The sequence below is a fragment of the Rattus norvegicus genome, chromosome 3 (assembly GCF_021556685.1).
Source record: "Rattus norvegicus strain SHRSP/BbbUtx chromosome 3, alternate assembly SHRSP_T2T, whole genome shotgun sequence".
Lineage (NCBI taxonomy): Eukaryota > Metazoa > Chordata > Mammalia > Rodentia > Muridae > Rattus > Rattus norvegicus.
In genome coordinates this window covers 90,549,497-90,561,715 of record NC_141536.1, presented here as the reverse complement: position 1 = coordinate 90,561,715, position 12,219 = coordinate 90,549,497, and the positions used below count along the sequence as shown (strand labels likewise).

At 41.8% G+C, this 12,219-nt stretch overlaps 1 protein-coding gene across 2 annotated transcripts in view; it reads left to right on the top strand.

Moving 5' to 3' along the window:
• The window catches only part of Prrg4 (proline rich and Gla domain 4), a 28,960-nt gene extending 17,299 nt beyond the window's left edge, over positions 1 to 11,661 (top strand). Inside the window, exon 6 of one of the 2 annotated variants that reach the window (XM_087653838.1) lies at positions 6,447 to 11,661. In XM_087653838.1, coding sequence (XP_087509964.1) covers positions 6,447 to 6,678 — 232 coding nt within the window. In that variant the 3' untranslated portion in view covers positions 6,679 to 11,661. The remainder of the gene's footprint in view (positions 1 to 6,446) is intronic. The other variant, NM_001109203.1, reaches the window with a different exon arrangement.
• The last annotated feature ends 558 nt before the right edge of the window (positions 11,662 to 12,219 follow it).

Genomic DNA, 12,219 nt, shown 5'->3' with positions numbered 1-12,219 from the left:
ATAAGCCTATGTTACAAAAGCTTGAAGACATAAACCTATGTAAAGGTAGAAAGACCATCAACTTCACAAAGGTCTTCTCCGATCTCCACATGCAAGCCGTGTGACATGTGTGCCCACCAACTTCATACACTCCTACACCTCATCATCCCATCATCATCAAATTTTAATTAAAATTAAATAAAAATAGCAGTACAGCTGGGCAGTAGTGAGTGGCACAGCTTTAACCCAGCACTGTGGAGGCAGATGCAGGTGGGTCTTTTCATTCGAGGCCAGCCTGGTCTACCAAGTGAGTTTCAGGAAAGCCAGGGCTATATAGTGAGACCGAATCACAAATAAGTAAATAAGTAAAAACCTTTAAAAAAAAAACAAACCTCACAATTTATGTTTTAGAAATAACCACTGGACTGGAGAGAGAGTCAGTAGCGTGTTTGTTACAAAAGCGCGAGTGTCTAACTTGGACCCCTGGCACCCTGGTAAAAGCCCAGTGTTGCCACAAGCTTTTCCACCCACGCCCCAGTTCCCAAAGAGTGACTTGGAGGCTTATTATCTATTAATAAATGCCTAGGCCTTAAGCTGGGCTTGTTCCCTGACCAGCTTGCAGCTCAGTTATGCTGTTTGTACTCTTCTATGTCTGCCACATGGCTGGTTACCGCTCCTCAGTCTCATACATCTGACTTCCTCTGGATGGCAAAGCTCCCGCTCCTGACTCTTTCCCAGAGTTCCTCTCTCTGCCAGATGTACCACCTGCTAATCCTGCCTCAGTTTATTGGCCATTAGATTTTTATTTTGACCAATCTGAAGCTGCCGAGGAAAGACAGAGAGACTTGTCTTAAATAAGCCAAAATGTCCCAAAATGGATGGCTCCAGAGAAACAACATCCAAAGTTGTCCTCTGGATTCCACACATACATGCACACATGTACATGCACACACACACACACACACACACACACACACACACACACACACACAAAGAGAAGAAAGGAAAAAAGAAATTGTTATTTCAGATTTGGTGTGCATACTCTATGTTCTCATTTGCAACTTAATTTTGTGATTTAAAATAGTAAAATTTAAATGCATTTCCATAATAGTACTGTACATAAAAGAAAATCTCTCCTCTTTATTTGCAAGTAGGTTGTTCAGGTCCAGAATTCATCTCACTCACAAGACTTTATAGTCATCTCCAGCTCCATAGCTGAGAACCCAGGCACTCCTTCTCTCCTGTCAAGCCCCCAGGCCATGCTCAGCGCCATCCTGCCTTCCGCCTCTGTGAAGTTTACTCCTGTGACCTCGCACAAGTGGGATCACACAGTATTAGTCTGACTGGTTATTCTGGCGCAGTGCTCTAAGATGTGATTCCTTCCTAGAACAACAGCAGTCGCAGACCAGCGTCTGTTTCAGAAAGAGACCAACATGTATCCTTCCAGCCCTAGACAGGATGTAAACGCACAGGTGCTGGAATGCCAGTGTTCAGATATTGATCAAGTACACAGTTGACTAGACTTTTGTCCCTGGACATGTCACCTACACTGTGCTGTATGGCTCCACTAGAGCAGCAGTTACACAAACACATGCGAACACATTCGGTATTGGCCGGATCATTGGCACATAGTATTAGCTATTGCTAGTACCAGTCATTTGCAAACTCAAGTTGTTCCAAAAGTTTAAGCAACAGTGTTCCTACCTTCTCAAGTGGTATTTGTGCTGCTTTTTTTTTTTAAAGATTTTATTTATTTATTATATATAAGTACACTGTAGCTCTCTTCAGACACACAAGAAGAGACATCAGATCCCATTACAGATGGTTGTGAGCCGCTATATGGTTGCTGGGATTTGAACTCAGGACCCCTGGAAGAGCAGTCAGTGCTCTTAACCACTGAGCCAACTCTTCCAGACCAGGTGTATGCTTAATGGTAGCACACCTGGATAATACACTTGAGCCCGGGTTCAATTGCTAGCATATAAATAAGCAAGTAGGTAAATAAATAAAAAGTGCTTAAAGCCCCGAGTTCAATTCCCAGCACCACAGAACAACCAAACAGAAAACCAGTTCAGAGATTGGACTGACTGTAGATTTACCCAGCTCTCATAGGTTCATGTGAAGTTAAAATTGAGATGTATCATAAATAAATTCCTTTTAGACTCAGCAGATTATAAAATACTGACTAATGACTCTGCGTCAGTCCCTGTGCAACTAACTTCAGCCCTGCTGGTCATGAGCTGGGCTGCCATCACCAGTGTGCGCCTCTTATCAATGCATTCTGTAGTTTTTGAAAGGGAAGGGGAGCTGTTCAAAGGAGACATGGGGGGATTACTATTTGGTTAGGACAGAGACAGGGAAGGAGGGAGGGAGGGAGGGAGGGAGGGAGGGAGGGAGGGAGGGAGGGAGGGAGGGAGGGAGAGGCCACATTTAAACACATGAAAGTACTGGGTAATTTCAGCTTGGGGAAGATGGTGACAGGTGAAACCTCCGTGAAGCAAGAGGAATTTAAAAAAGGCTTCTTTTTTGACAACTGTTCTTGAGAAAGCAGTAATCTGTTGCATCCTGGGAGCGCAGTGCTTGAATAATACACGGTGGAGCAGGAAGAACCTGTAGGGTAGAGGAGCGTCCGTCCATCGTCCATCGAGATGCCAGCGTAGGACTCCCAGGGGAGGTCAGGAGTCTGGACTTGTCTGTGAGGGAAAAGAAGCTGTGAGACTTGGTAGCCAGTAGAAAGCTGGAGATGTGAGCTCTGTATTAACTTCTGGCTGAAGAACCATACACGAAGACTCAGGGGGAAAATGAAATTCAGATTTGGCAGAATAAAATAATATTTTATATCAAAGAGGGTGTGAGGAGATGGCTCAGCAGTGAAGAGCACTGGCTGCTCATGTAAAACAAAACAGTTAAAAAAAGATAAATACAGGAAGAGCAGAACAACAAATGGCTACCTGTAAAAAGACACTTGAGCTGGTTCTCCAAAGGGGACAGACAAACATGACATAGAGCATGTTGGGATTGCACATGCCTGTGCTACTGCGCCTGGCTTTTACATAGGTCTGGGAATCCAAACCCGGGTTATCAGTGTTTCAAGATGAACTGACACTAACAAAGCCAACTCCCAGACCTAAGTTAACCGTCCCTTAGTGGGAAAAATACTATAGGCAGGGACTAGAGGTTAGTCAGAATTGCCTCTGAGCCTTAATTCTTTTATTACCCTTAACTATAGGGTGTTAATTTATGCATTGATACTGTCTAGTCAGCCAACTTCACAGTCTAAACAGCTCGGTTTTCTAAATTTGAATTGTAGTTTGCAGACAAGCAAGATGGCTCAGTAGGTAAAAGCACTTGCCACTAATTCCGACAGCCCGAGTTCAGTTCCTGAGACTTACATGTTAGAAGAGAACTGAATGAGAAAGTTGTCCTCGGATTTGCACGCGCACATGTGTGTGTGTGTGTGTATGTGTGTATGTGTGTGTATGTGTGTGTGTTTGCACATGCATGTACACGTGTCTGTATACATATGTAGACACACAAACCAATGGATTTTTTTAAAAATGTTAATGTCGTTTGCAGTTCACAGGACAGAATGGGAACCCACACATTGAAAACTTCAGACCCACATGAGATTGTAGCCTTCACTAGCTGATAAGGTGTTATGAAATGATTTGTTGGGTGTAGTGGTATAAATCAGCAATTCTAGAACTGGGCAGGATTGCCAGTTTAAGATGTGACACAATAGTGAGTTCAAGGCCAGCTCAGCAACCTGGAACAAAGACCCTGTCCCCCCAAAATTTTAAAATGGCATAGTACTTGTCTAGTAGCATACCCAAAACTCTGGCAATCCCAATATGATGAGAAGATAAAAGAAGAGAAGGGTTAGACTTGGACAAAGCCTTTTTTCAGTGCTGAGATTCGAACCCAGATCTTCACACACACTAGGCTACTGTTTTACCATGTACTTGGCCAAGAAGTACAGAATGACAGCATTTTCACAATGGAACAGTGCTAGTCAAAAGCACAGAGAGGCAGACTGGGGGTGTGGCTCAGCTGATAGATCTCTTGCCTAAGCATTCACAAAGGCACTTGTTCAAACCCTGGGACTGCATGATTAGAGCATGGTCGTACATGCCTGTAATCTCAATGCCCAGGAGGTAGAGGCAGGAGTTCAAGGTCATCCTTAACACAGAGTGAGTTTGAGGCCAGCTTGGGCTACATTAGACTCTGTTTCAGGAAAAGGAACAGGAAGGAGGAGAGAGGAGACTAAAAAGAAAAGAAGAGAGAAAAAAGGAGACAGAGAATTCTACTTAGCCAAGAAGAAAGGTATGAAAAATACAGTGAGACCAGAATAAAGGAGTTTCAAGAGTTCCATAACCATGGAAAGCAAGGCATTTCTAGACTGCAAGACGAAAATACTGCTTGGGAAGAGCTAAAGGCCAACCGGGCAACAGGGCTGCAGAGACTGCCTCTGTGGCATCTGTCTCCTTGGCTTGGTGTCAGGCCACCTCACAAAGCTCAGATTTGATTTCAGGAGCAAGGAAAAACAGGATTCACTCTGCCGGCAGCCTGACTTCAAACATCCTACTCAGTCCACCCAACTCTGTGGAGGTAGCGTTATTATCCCCATTTTAGAGAGAAGGAAACTGAGTCAGGGAGTGTGACTTTGATCAGGGATGACAGAATATAGTTTCAGTACCACATTGAGCCAAGACTTCAAAGCTCTTAGCGCTTCTATGATAGTAGAAAGACTACTTTGAGCTTCCGCATGTAAAGTTAACCTGTTGTTTCATTAATAAATGAATTGGGTTTTAAATTTATCAAAACTAGTTGGGTTTTTTTGGTTGGTTGGTTTGGGGTATTTTGTTTTTGATTTTTGTTTTGTTTTGTTTTGTTTTGAAGACAGGGTTACTCTGTGTTACTCACTTGTAGGCTGACCTCAAACTCAGAGATCCTCCTGCCTCTGCCTTCCAAGTGCTGGGATTAAAAGTTTTTACCACCATGCCCAGCTGGATTTTTTTTTTTAATAAGATGAGGCCTCATGCATACCAGTCTGGACTTGAATTTGCTATGTAGACAAGGATGGCCCCAGCTTCTATCTCCCAAGTGTTACAATTTTAGAAATGGGCCACTATGCCCAGTTTAGAATTTGAATCCCCTCCACCCCAACAGCACAGTGTGTGTGTGTGTGTGTGTGTGTGTGCGTGTGTGTGTGTGTGTGTGCGTGTGTGTGTGTGTGTAGGTGTGTGTGTGTAGGTGTGTGTGTGTGTTTAGGTGTGTGTGTAGGTGTGTGTGTGTGTTTAGGTGTGTGTGTATGTGTGTGAGTGTATGTTGCGTGTTTGTGTGTGTGTCTGTGTGTGTCTGTGTGTTTATGTGTGTGTTTATGTGTGTGTGTATGTGTGTGTGTTTATGTGTGTATGTGTATGTGTGTGTGTGCATGTGTGTGTGTTTATGTGTATGTGTGTGTGAGTGTGTGTGTGAGTGTATGTTATGGATACATGCACATGCGTGTTGGTTCACTCTGTGTGTGAAGGCCAGAGGTCAGTGTCAGATGTCTTTCTCAATGCTTCTCAGCCTTATTCTTTAACACAAGATCTCTTGTTAAAAATGGACTGTAGAGAGACTTGTCTCAAACAATCAAACAAAAAATTCTAAATTGGGACTGGGAAGATGGGTCAGGGGAGGCAGTGTCTGCTATGAAAGCACATGCACCCACTGTCACACATACATACATGCAGGCAAGGCAGTCATACCCATGAAATAAATATAAATAAATGTATTTAAAAGTTGAGCACGGGGCTGGAGAGATGGCTCAGCGGTTAAGAGCACTGACTGCTCTTCCAGGGGTCCTGAGTTCAAATCCCAGCAACCACATGGTGGCTCACAGCCATCTGTAATGTAACCTGATGCCCTCTTCTGGTGTGTCTGAAGACAGCTACAGTGTACTCACATACATTAAATAAATAAATCTTAAAAAAAAAAAAAAAAAGTTGAGCACGGTAGTGCATGTTTGTGACTGTGCTGAAGAGGTAGAGACACTTAGATCCTGGGTACAGTCAGGCTGAAGTGTTGAATTTCCTTTTCCTTTTCTTTTAATTTGAGACAGGGTTTCTCTGTGTGGTCCTGGTACCCTGGAACTCTGTAGACCAGGCTGGCCTGGAACTCACAGAGATACGTCTGCCTCTCCCTCTGTCTGCAAAGGTGTGCCTGGTGAAGTTTAGAATATTTATTGTTTATTTGTTTATTTATGCTTCCCAGACAAGGCTTCTCTGTGTAACTCTGGCTGTCCTAGAACTCACCCTATACACTAGGCTGGCCTTGAACTCAAAGATCCAACTACCTCTGCCTCCTAAGTGCTGGGATTAAAGGCATCTAGATGCTTCTAGAAGCATGGCTTCTAGAATTTTTTTAATATTATGTTAACCGAGAAACTCACCTCTCATAGATCTAAATGTCATCTCTCTGTTTAGTTCTTCAGCCATCTACACAAGAACAGCCAGACACACGCCCTCCATCATTTTCAGAAGCCCTGAGGAAACTGTCTTGTCTCTGTCGCCATCTTCAGAGGATGCAGGGCTACCTTCCTATGAACAGGCAGTGGCACTGACCAGAAAGCACAGCATCTCGCCACCACCTCCCTATCCTGGGCCTGCAAAAGGATTTAGGGTATTTAAAAAGTCTATGTCACTCCCATCTCACTAATCCTACCTGGCTGCCTCGCTGGAAGACATTCGTTCATATGGTTGAATAATTTATTCTCCCTGAAGTAAAAAAGGTCTGCTTGTTCAGCTTTTTATGACGCACGGAAAGGAATTAAGGAATGATACACAGAGCAGAATTCACCACAGCTCTGCTTTCGTCTCGGACCTGAACTGGATTGCTGGCATCTTGGTAAGAAACTTCATCTCCATTACCTTGAAGTTAAGAAGAAAGTGCCTTTTGCAGCATATACTACTGTACTGGTTCAAAACCCTTTGCTGTAGTTGGATAATGTGGTATGAGCCTACAAACACTCAGGAGGCTTAGAGAGATGAGAGCTCACCCTGTCTCAAAACACAGTTTGCTATTGGTAGAATAATTAGAATTAGCCAAAAGGAACTGTCAGTCTTAGATCATGAGATTGGTCTTCTCTTCCTTAGGATTTCTTTTTTGACTGAAAATAATCATACAATTTGATGCTTGCTGTAAATCTGTTCTAATTAGTGCAGAGCATTCATCAAATTTGCAGGTCTTATTTTTCACTATCAATCACAGTTCCATGGAGTCAAGAGGTTTCGTTTGTTTTTGTTTTTTTTAAAAAAAATAGTATTCATGGGCTAAGAAGATGCCTCACTTGGAAAGTGCTTGTCATGCAAATATGAGGACCTGAGTTCAATCCTCAATACTCGTTCATGTTTGAAGCAAACAAACAACAACAACAAACAAAAGAAGCAAACAAACAAACAAATTGGAGTCCTTGGGTGCACACCTGAAATCTCGGCACTGTAGGAGGGGACTCAGGAGAACCTCTGGGGCTGGTGGCTAGCCACACGAGCTGAATCAGGAACCTCCAAGTTCAGTGAAAGACTCTGTCTCAAAAATTAGGTAGAGCTAGTAAGGTAGGTGAATGCCTTTAATCCCAGCTCAAGAGGCAGAGATCTCTGTGAGTGAGTTCAAGGCCAGTCTTCTACATTGTGAGTTCCAGGACAACTACAAAGTCTGCCTCAAAAAAAAAAAAAAAAAAAAAAAAAAAAAACCAAGACGGGGAAGTAGTGGTACATGCCTTTGATCACAGCACTCAGAAGGCAGAGGCAGAAAGATGTCTGTGAGTTCGAGGCCAGCTTCGTCACAGAGCTAGTTCTAGGACAGCTAGGGCTACACAAAGAAACCCTGTCTCAAAAACCATTAAAAAAAAAAAAAAAGGTGGAAAGCAATTGAAGAAGATACCAGTATCAACTTCTGACCTCTACATGCACAAGCTCACATGCGTGTACATACATGCACATAATATTGAGCTAGAAGTTTAGTAATAGAATGGAATGGTAGAGGCAAGTGGTTGAACATTTGCTTCATATGCATGAGGTCCCGGGTTTGAAGTCCCTAGCAGTATCAACTAAAGTCACCAGAAAACCTTTGCATCTTATGTGCACAGGTGAGGTTTTGTTGTTGCTGTTGCTATTGCTGTTGTTGCTGTTGTTGTTGTTGTTGTTGATCTGTTTGTTGGTGTCTATGTGTGTATTTGTGTGTGTGTCTGCCACGCACACATATGATTGAACCAAAACATATATGCTAAACACACGCTGTACAACTAAGCCAAACTCTCAGTCTCCTTGTTTCTCCTAGTACATCTTAACACACAGAAAACACATCACAGTCTTAACGGATACTTATCATAATCATAAAAATGGTCAACTCTTCCTTAAGACTGTAGAAGAGCTCAGTGGAAAAACCCATGCTTAGCATATGTGCAAGAACCTGGGTCAGATCCCCAGCACCAAAACAAAACAAAAACGTAGCAGAGTATTGTGGGACCGTGAAAGGTGGCGTGGTCCCCGGTTTATAAAGTTAGATTTCAATCCTGCTCGTATTTGATGAGTACACCCTAGTTAAGTATCTAGAAAGTCCACATCGTATTGCAGTGTGTGCGGATGTGAGCGTACGAGTCTTTTATGGCATTGTAATCTGCGGGACCTGGTATAACATAGCAGCAGTCTCAATGCTTAGGAGGCAGAGGCATAAGGATCACAAGTTCGAGGCCAGCCTAGGCTACACACTTGGTTCAAGGGTCACCTGGAATAATCAGTGAGATTTTGTCTCAGATAAAACAGAACACAAGACAGCATCATCTTCATGAAGACAGATAAAAGGAAGACATTAGTTGTCAGAGACTGGCAAAGCTTTATCCTTTTACATTTTCAGGCTCGTTGGCTGCTTGTCACAAATAGATCATCTACCAACACTTCTATGTAATTAGAAGTGTGTTTAAGCCTCCCATATTACCCCTGAAGTTCTTCTGTTCTTCATGACTTCAGTCCACCGCACCTTTTCCATTATAACTGCGTATATGCTTTGCAAGTATTTTAATTCTCTTTTCAAAAGGTTACTAGGACTGACCGCTCGCTTTGTAATAATCAGAGTTACAGCATAACTTGTCTGAACTCCATTTGGTTGGTAAGAGCTGGGTTTGACATGAGTGAGTCCATGTGTCTAGTCCCATCGCATACTTTACAGAATTATACTTAGGACAAGTAGAGATTTAAAAAGGTAGGAGGGGTGGAGAGATTTTTTTTTTCCTGTGGTTAAAAAGCATATGCTGCTCTTCTAAGGGGCCCGTTTGTACCCAAGAACTCACATTGGGCTCCTCACAACCAACTATAACTCCATCTCCAGGGGGATCCAGTGCCTTCTTCCGGTCTTTGCAGGCACCTACACTCATGTGGCACACACATACACACACACACACACACACACACACACACACACACACACACACACCCATTAAGAATATAGTTTTTTAATTTTTGTTTTATTTTGGTTTTTTAAAGCAGGGTTTCTCCACACACCTATGGCTGTCCTGGAACTCACTATGTAAATCAGGTTGGCCTCAAACTCAAAGATCCACCTGTCTTGCCTCCCAAGTGCTAATATTAAAGATATAAGGTATGCACCACCACCCCTGGCTTTAAATATATATATGTAAAGTGTGTCTTCTTTTAAATTTACAGTGCTGGAGATCAGAGCTAGGGCCTTGCTCATGTTGGAAAAAGCCCTACCCCTGAGCTACACACACTTCCATATCCCATATCTTTTACCGAATCCTAATTTGAAATGTTGTATTGACTCTATGAGTCTAACCACAAAGTTAGCTTCAGGACCTGTGACAACCTCACGTTGTCCCACTAGCAACCTTACCTTGGTCAACTACCCTAACTTGAAGGGATCTCAAACTGTGAAGTCACTGGTCGGCACCAGTGTTGGTGTCCTGATACTTTGAACACAAGAAGAAAAATGTAACAGAACCATTGTTAACAAGCACCTGGAGACTGAAGGGAAATTTCTCAATGTAAAGGCGCTGGTGCGGATCCTGTTTCGCTAACCTCCTTCTTTCCTGTGGTGTTTTGGGTGTTGAGTTGTCCCACGTGATTACTGTAGGGCTTTTTAGTTTGTTGTTTTGTTTTTGCTTCTCTGGGGGATGGATTGGTGCTAAACATCAAATCTGTTTTCATGTAGGTTTTATACATGACTAGACCAGTTTTTCTTTCCATTACAATTGGGACATGAATGGAATATGGCTCTAATTAGATTTTAAAGAAAAAAGGCACTGTTATAAAACTCTGCATTTGGTAGGGCAAAAAAGAGCACAGGCTTCGGCTATGGGAGTTTGGCATCTGTTAATAATATGCTCCTGAGGAAGGAGAGTGGGGAGGGAAGCACTAAGAACAATTCAAAGCTGCAGAGGAACATGGTCTTCTCTTCACCCTCAGACTTTTTCCTTTTGTGTGATGGTGTTGGTGTTGGGCAACAAACCCAAGGTCTTGTCCATGCCAGACAAGCACTCGAGCAGGGGTTTGTATTAATATCCTCTTCTCCTTGCATTAGTCTCCAAATTCTAATCAGATTTCTTTTTCTATTTCTCAGATCATTTATTTGTGTGTATACTCCTCCTAAGTGTAAAAGAGAATTTTAATGCTTAGCCAAAGCTCGTGTTACTCATGGAATCTTTGTTTTAATTAAATGTGAGTTAAATTCTACTGGTCATTTGATCTGAAATGTTATGTATGACACATATGCTATTAGAGGGTATTTCCATATTTTTTTTAAAAACTAGATTGTTGGAGACAGGCATGGTAATGTAGGCCCAGAATACCAGTACTTGAGAAACCAAGACAAGAAGATTGATACAGATTAAAGGCCAGCCTTGGTACAGAATAAGACTTCATCTAAGAAAGGGAGGAAGAAAGAAAGAAAGAAAGAAAGAAAGAAAGAAAGAGAGAGAGAGAGAGAGAGAGAGAGAGAGAGAGAGAGAAAGAAAGAAAGAAAGAAAGAAAGAGAGAAAGAGAGAAAGAGAGAAAGAGAGAAAGAGAAGGGAAGGAAGGAATTGAGGGAGGGAAGGAAAGAAAGGAACAAAGAAAGAAAACCAAAGCCAACAAACAAAATATTATATTGGGTTGAACCATGGCTAAATGTATCCTTAGCTTACACAGACACCTGGGTTTTATCCCCAACACCAAGTGAAAAGTTTAAGCTGAAGAGATGGTTCAGTGAGTAAAGACATTTTCCGCCATAGTTGAAGGAACAAACTTATTCCTGCAAACTAGTCTCTGGTGACTTTGACATGCATGCAGGGACACATCTACCTTCACCACTTTCCAATAAGTAAATAAATGCAATTGTTTTTTTAATTAAAATAAGATAAAATAAAAGTTATTACCTTTTGTAGGTACTGTCTCTGGTCATCTAAAACATGTATGCTATATGTTGATGCCTTCGGTCTGATGGATTGTATTTCTTCCATGTTTTGGGTTTACAAACATTTCCTTACAGTTTGAAGATAACCAGTACAAATGTATCAGTATTTGTATTATCTGCAAACAACAACCCATTTTTTAATGCATAGCTTTCCTAAAATATAACTGTGTTTCTATTTTAATGAACTTCTTGTTACATTTGCCTTTTATACACGTGAATAAACTTTATATTAAGTAATATTTATTGCTTGTTTTATAATGACTCATATAATATTATGCAGGTTAAGCCCGATCAACTACTTGCATGTTTTCAAAATAATGTTTATAGCATATGTATCTTTCTTCTGGTTAGGCCAGCAACCTATTTAAACAACTGAGCTATAGTTGTTTGGGTGTTATTGTTTAATAAAGTTTTAATATATAATATGTAATTTGAGGCAAACATATTATTTCTTCGAACTAAATGTATGTGTGCTGGGATGTAGCCTATCATGTGTGAAATCTTACATTTGACCTTTAGCTCAGCTCCAAACCAAAACACACTTCTTCCTCTCTGTATGGCTTAATAGTCAGTTCACCACTAAATAACATTCCATCTTTGTTAGGGTTTTATTGCTGTGAAGAGACACCTTGACCAAGGCAACTCTTATAAATGGAAACATTTAATTGGGACTGGATATCAGTTTCAGAGATTCAATCCATTGTCGTCATGGCAGGAGGCAAGGCAGTGTGTAAGCAGACAAGGTGCTGGAGGAGCCATGGGTTCTACATCTTGATCTGAAGGCAACCAGGAAAC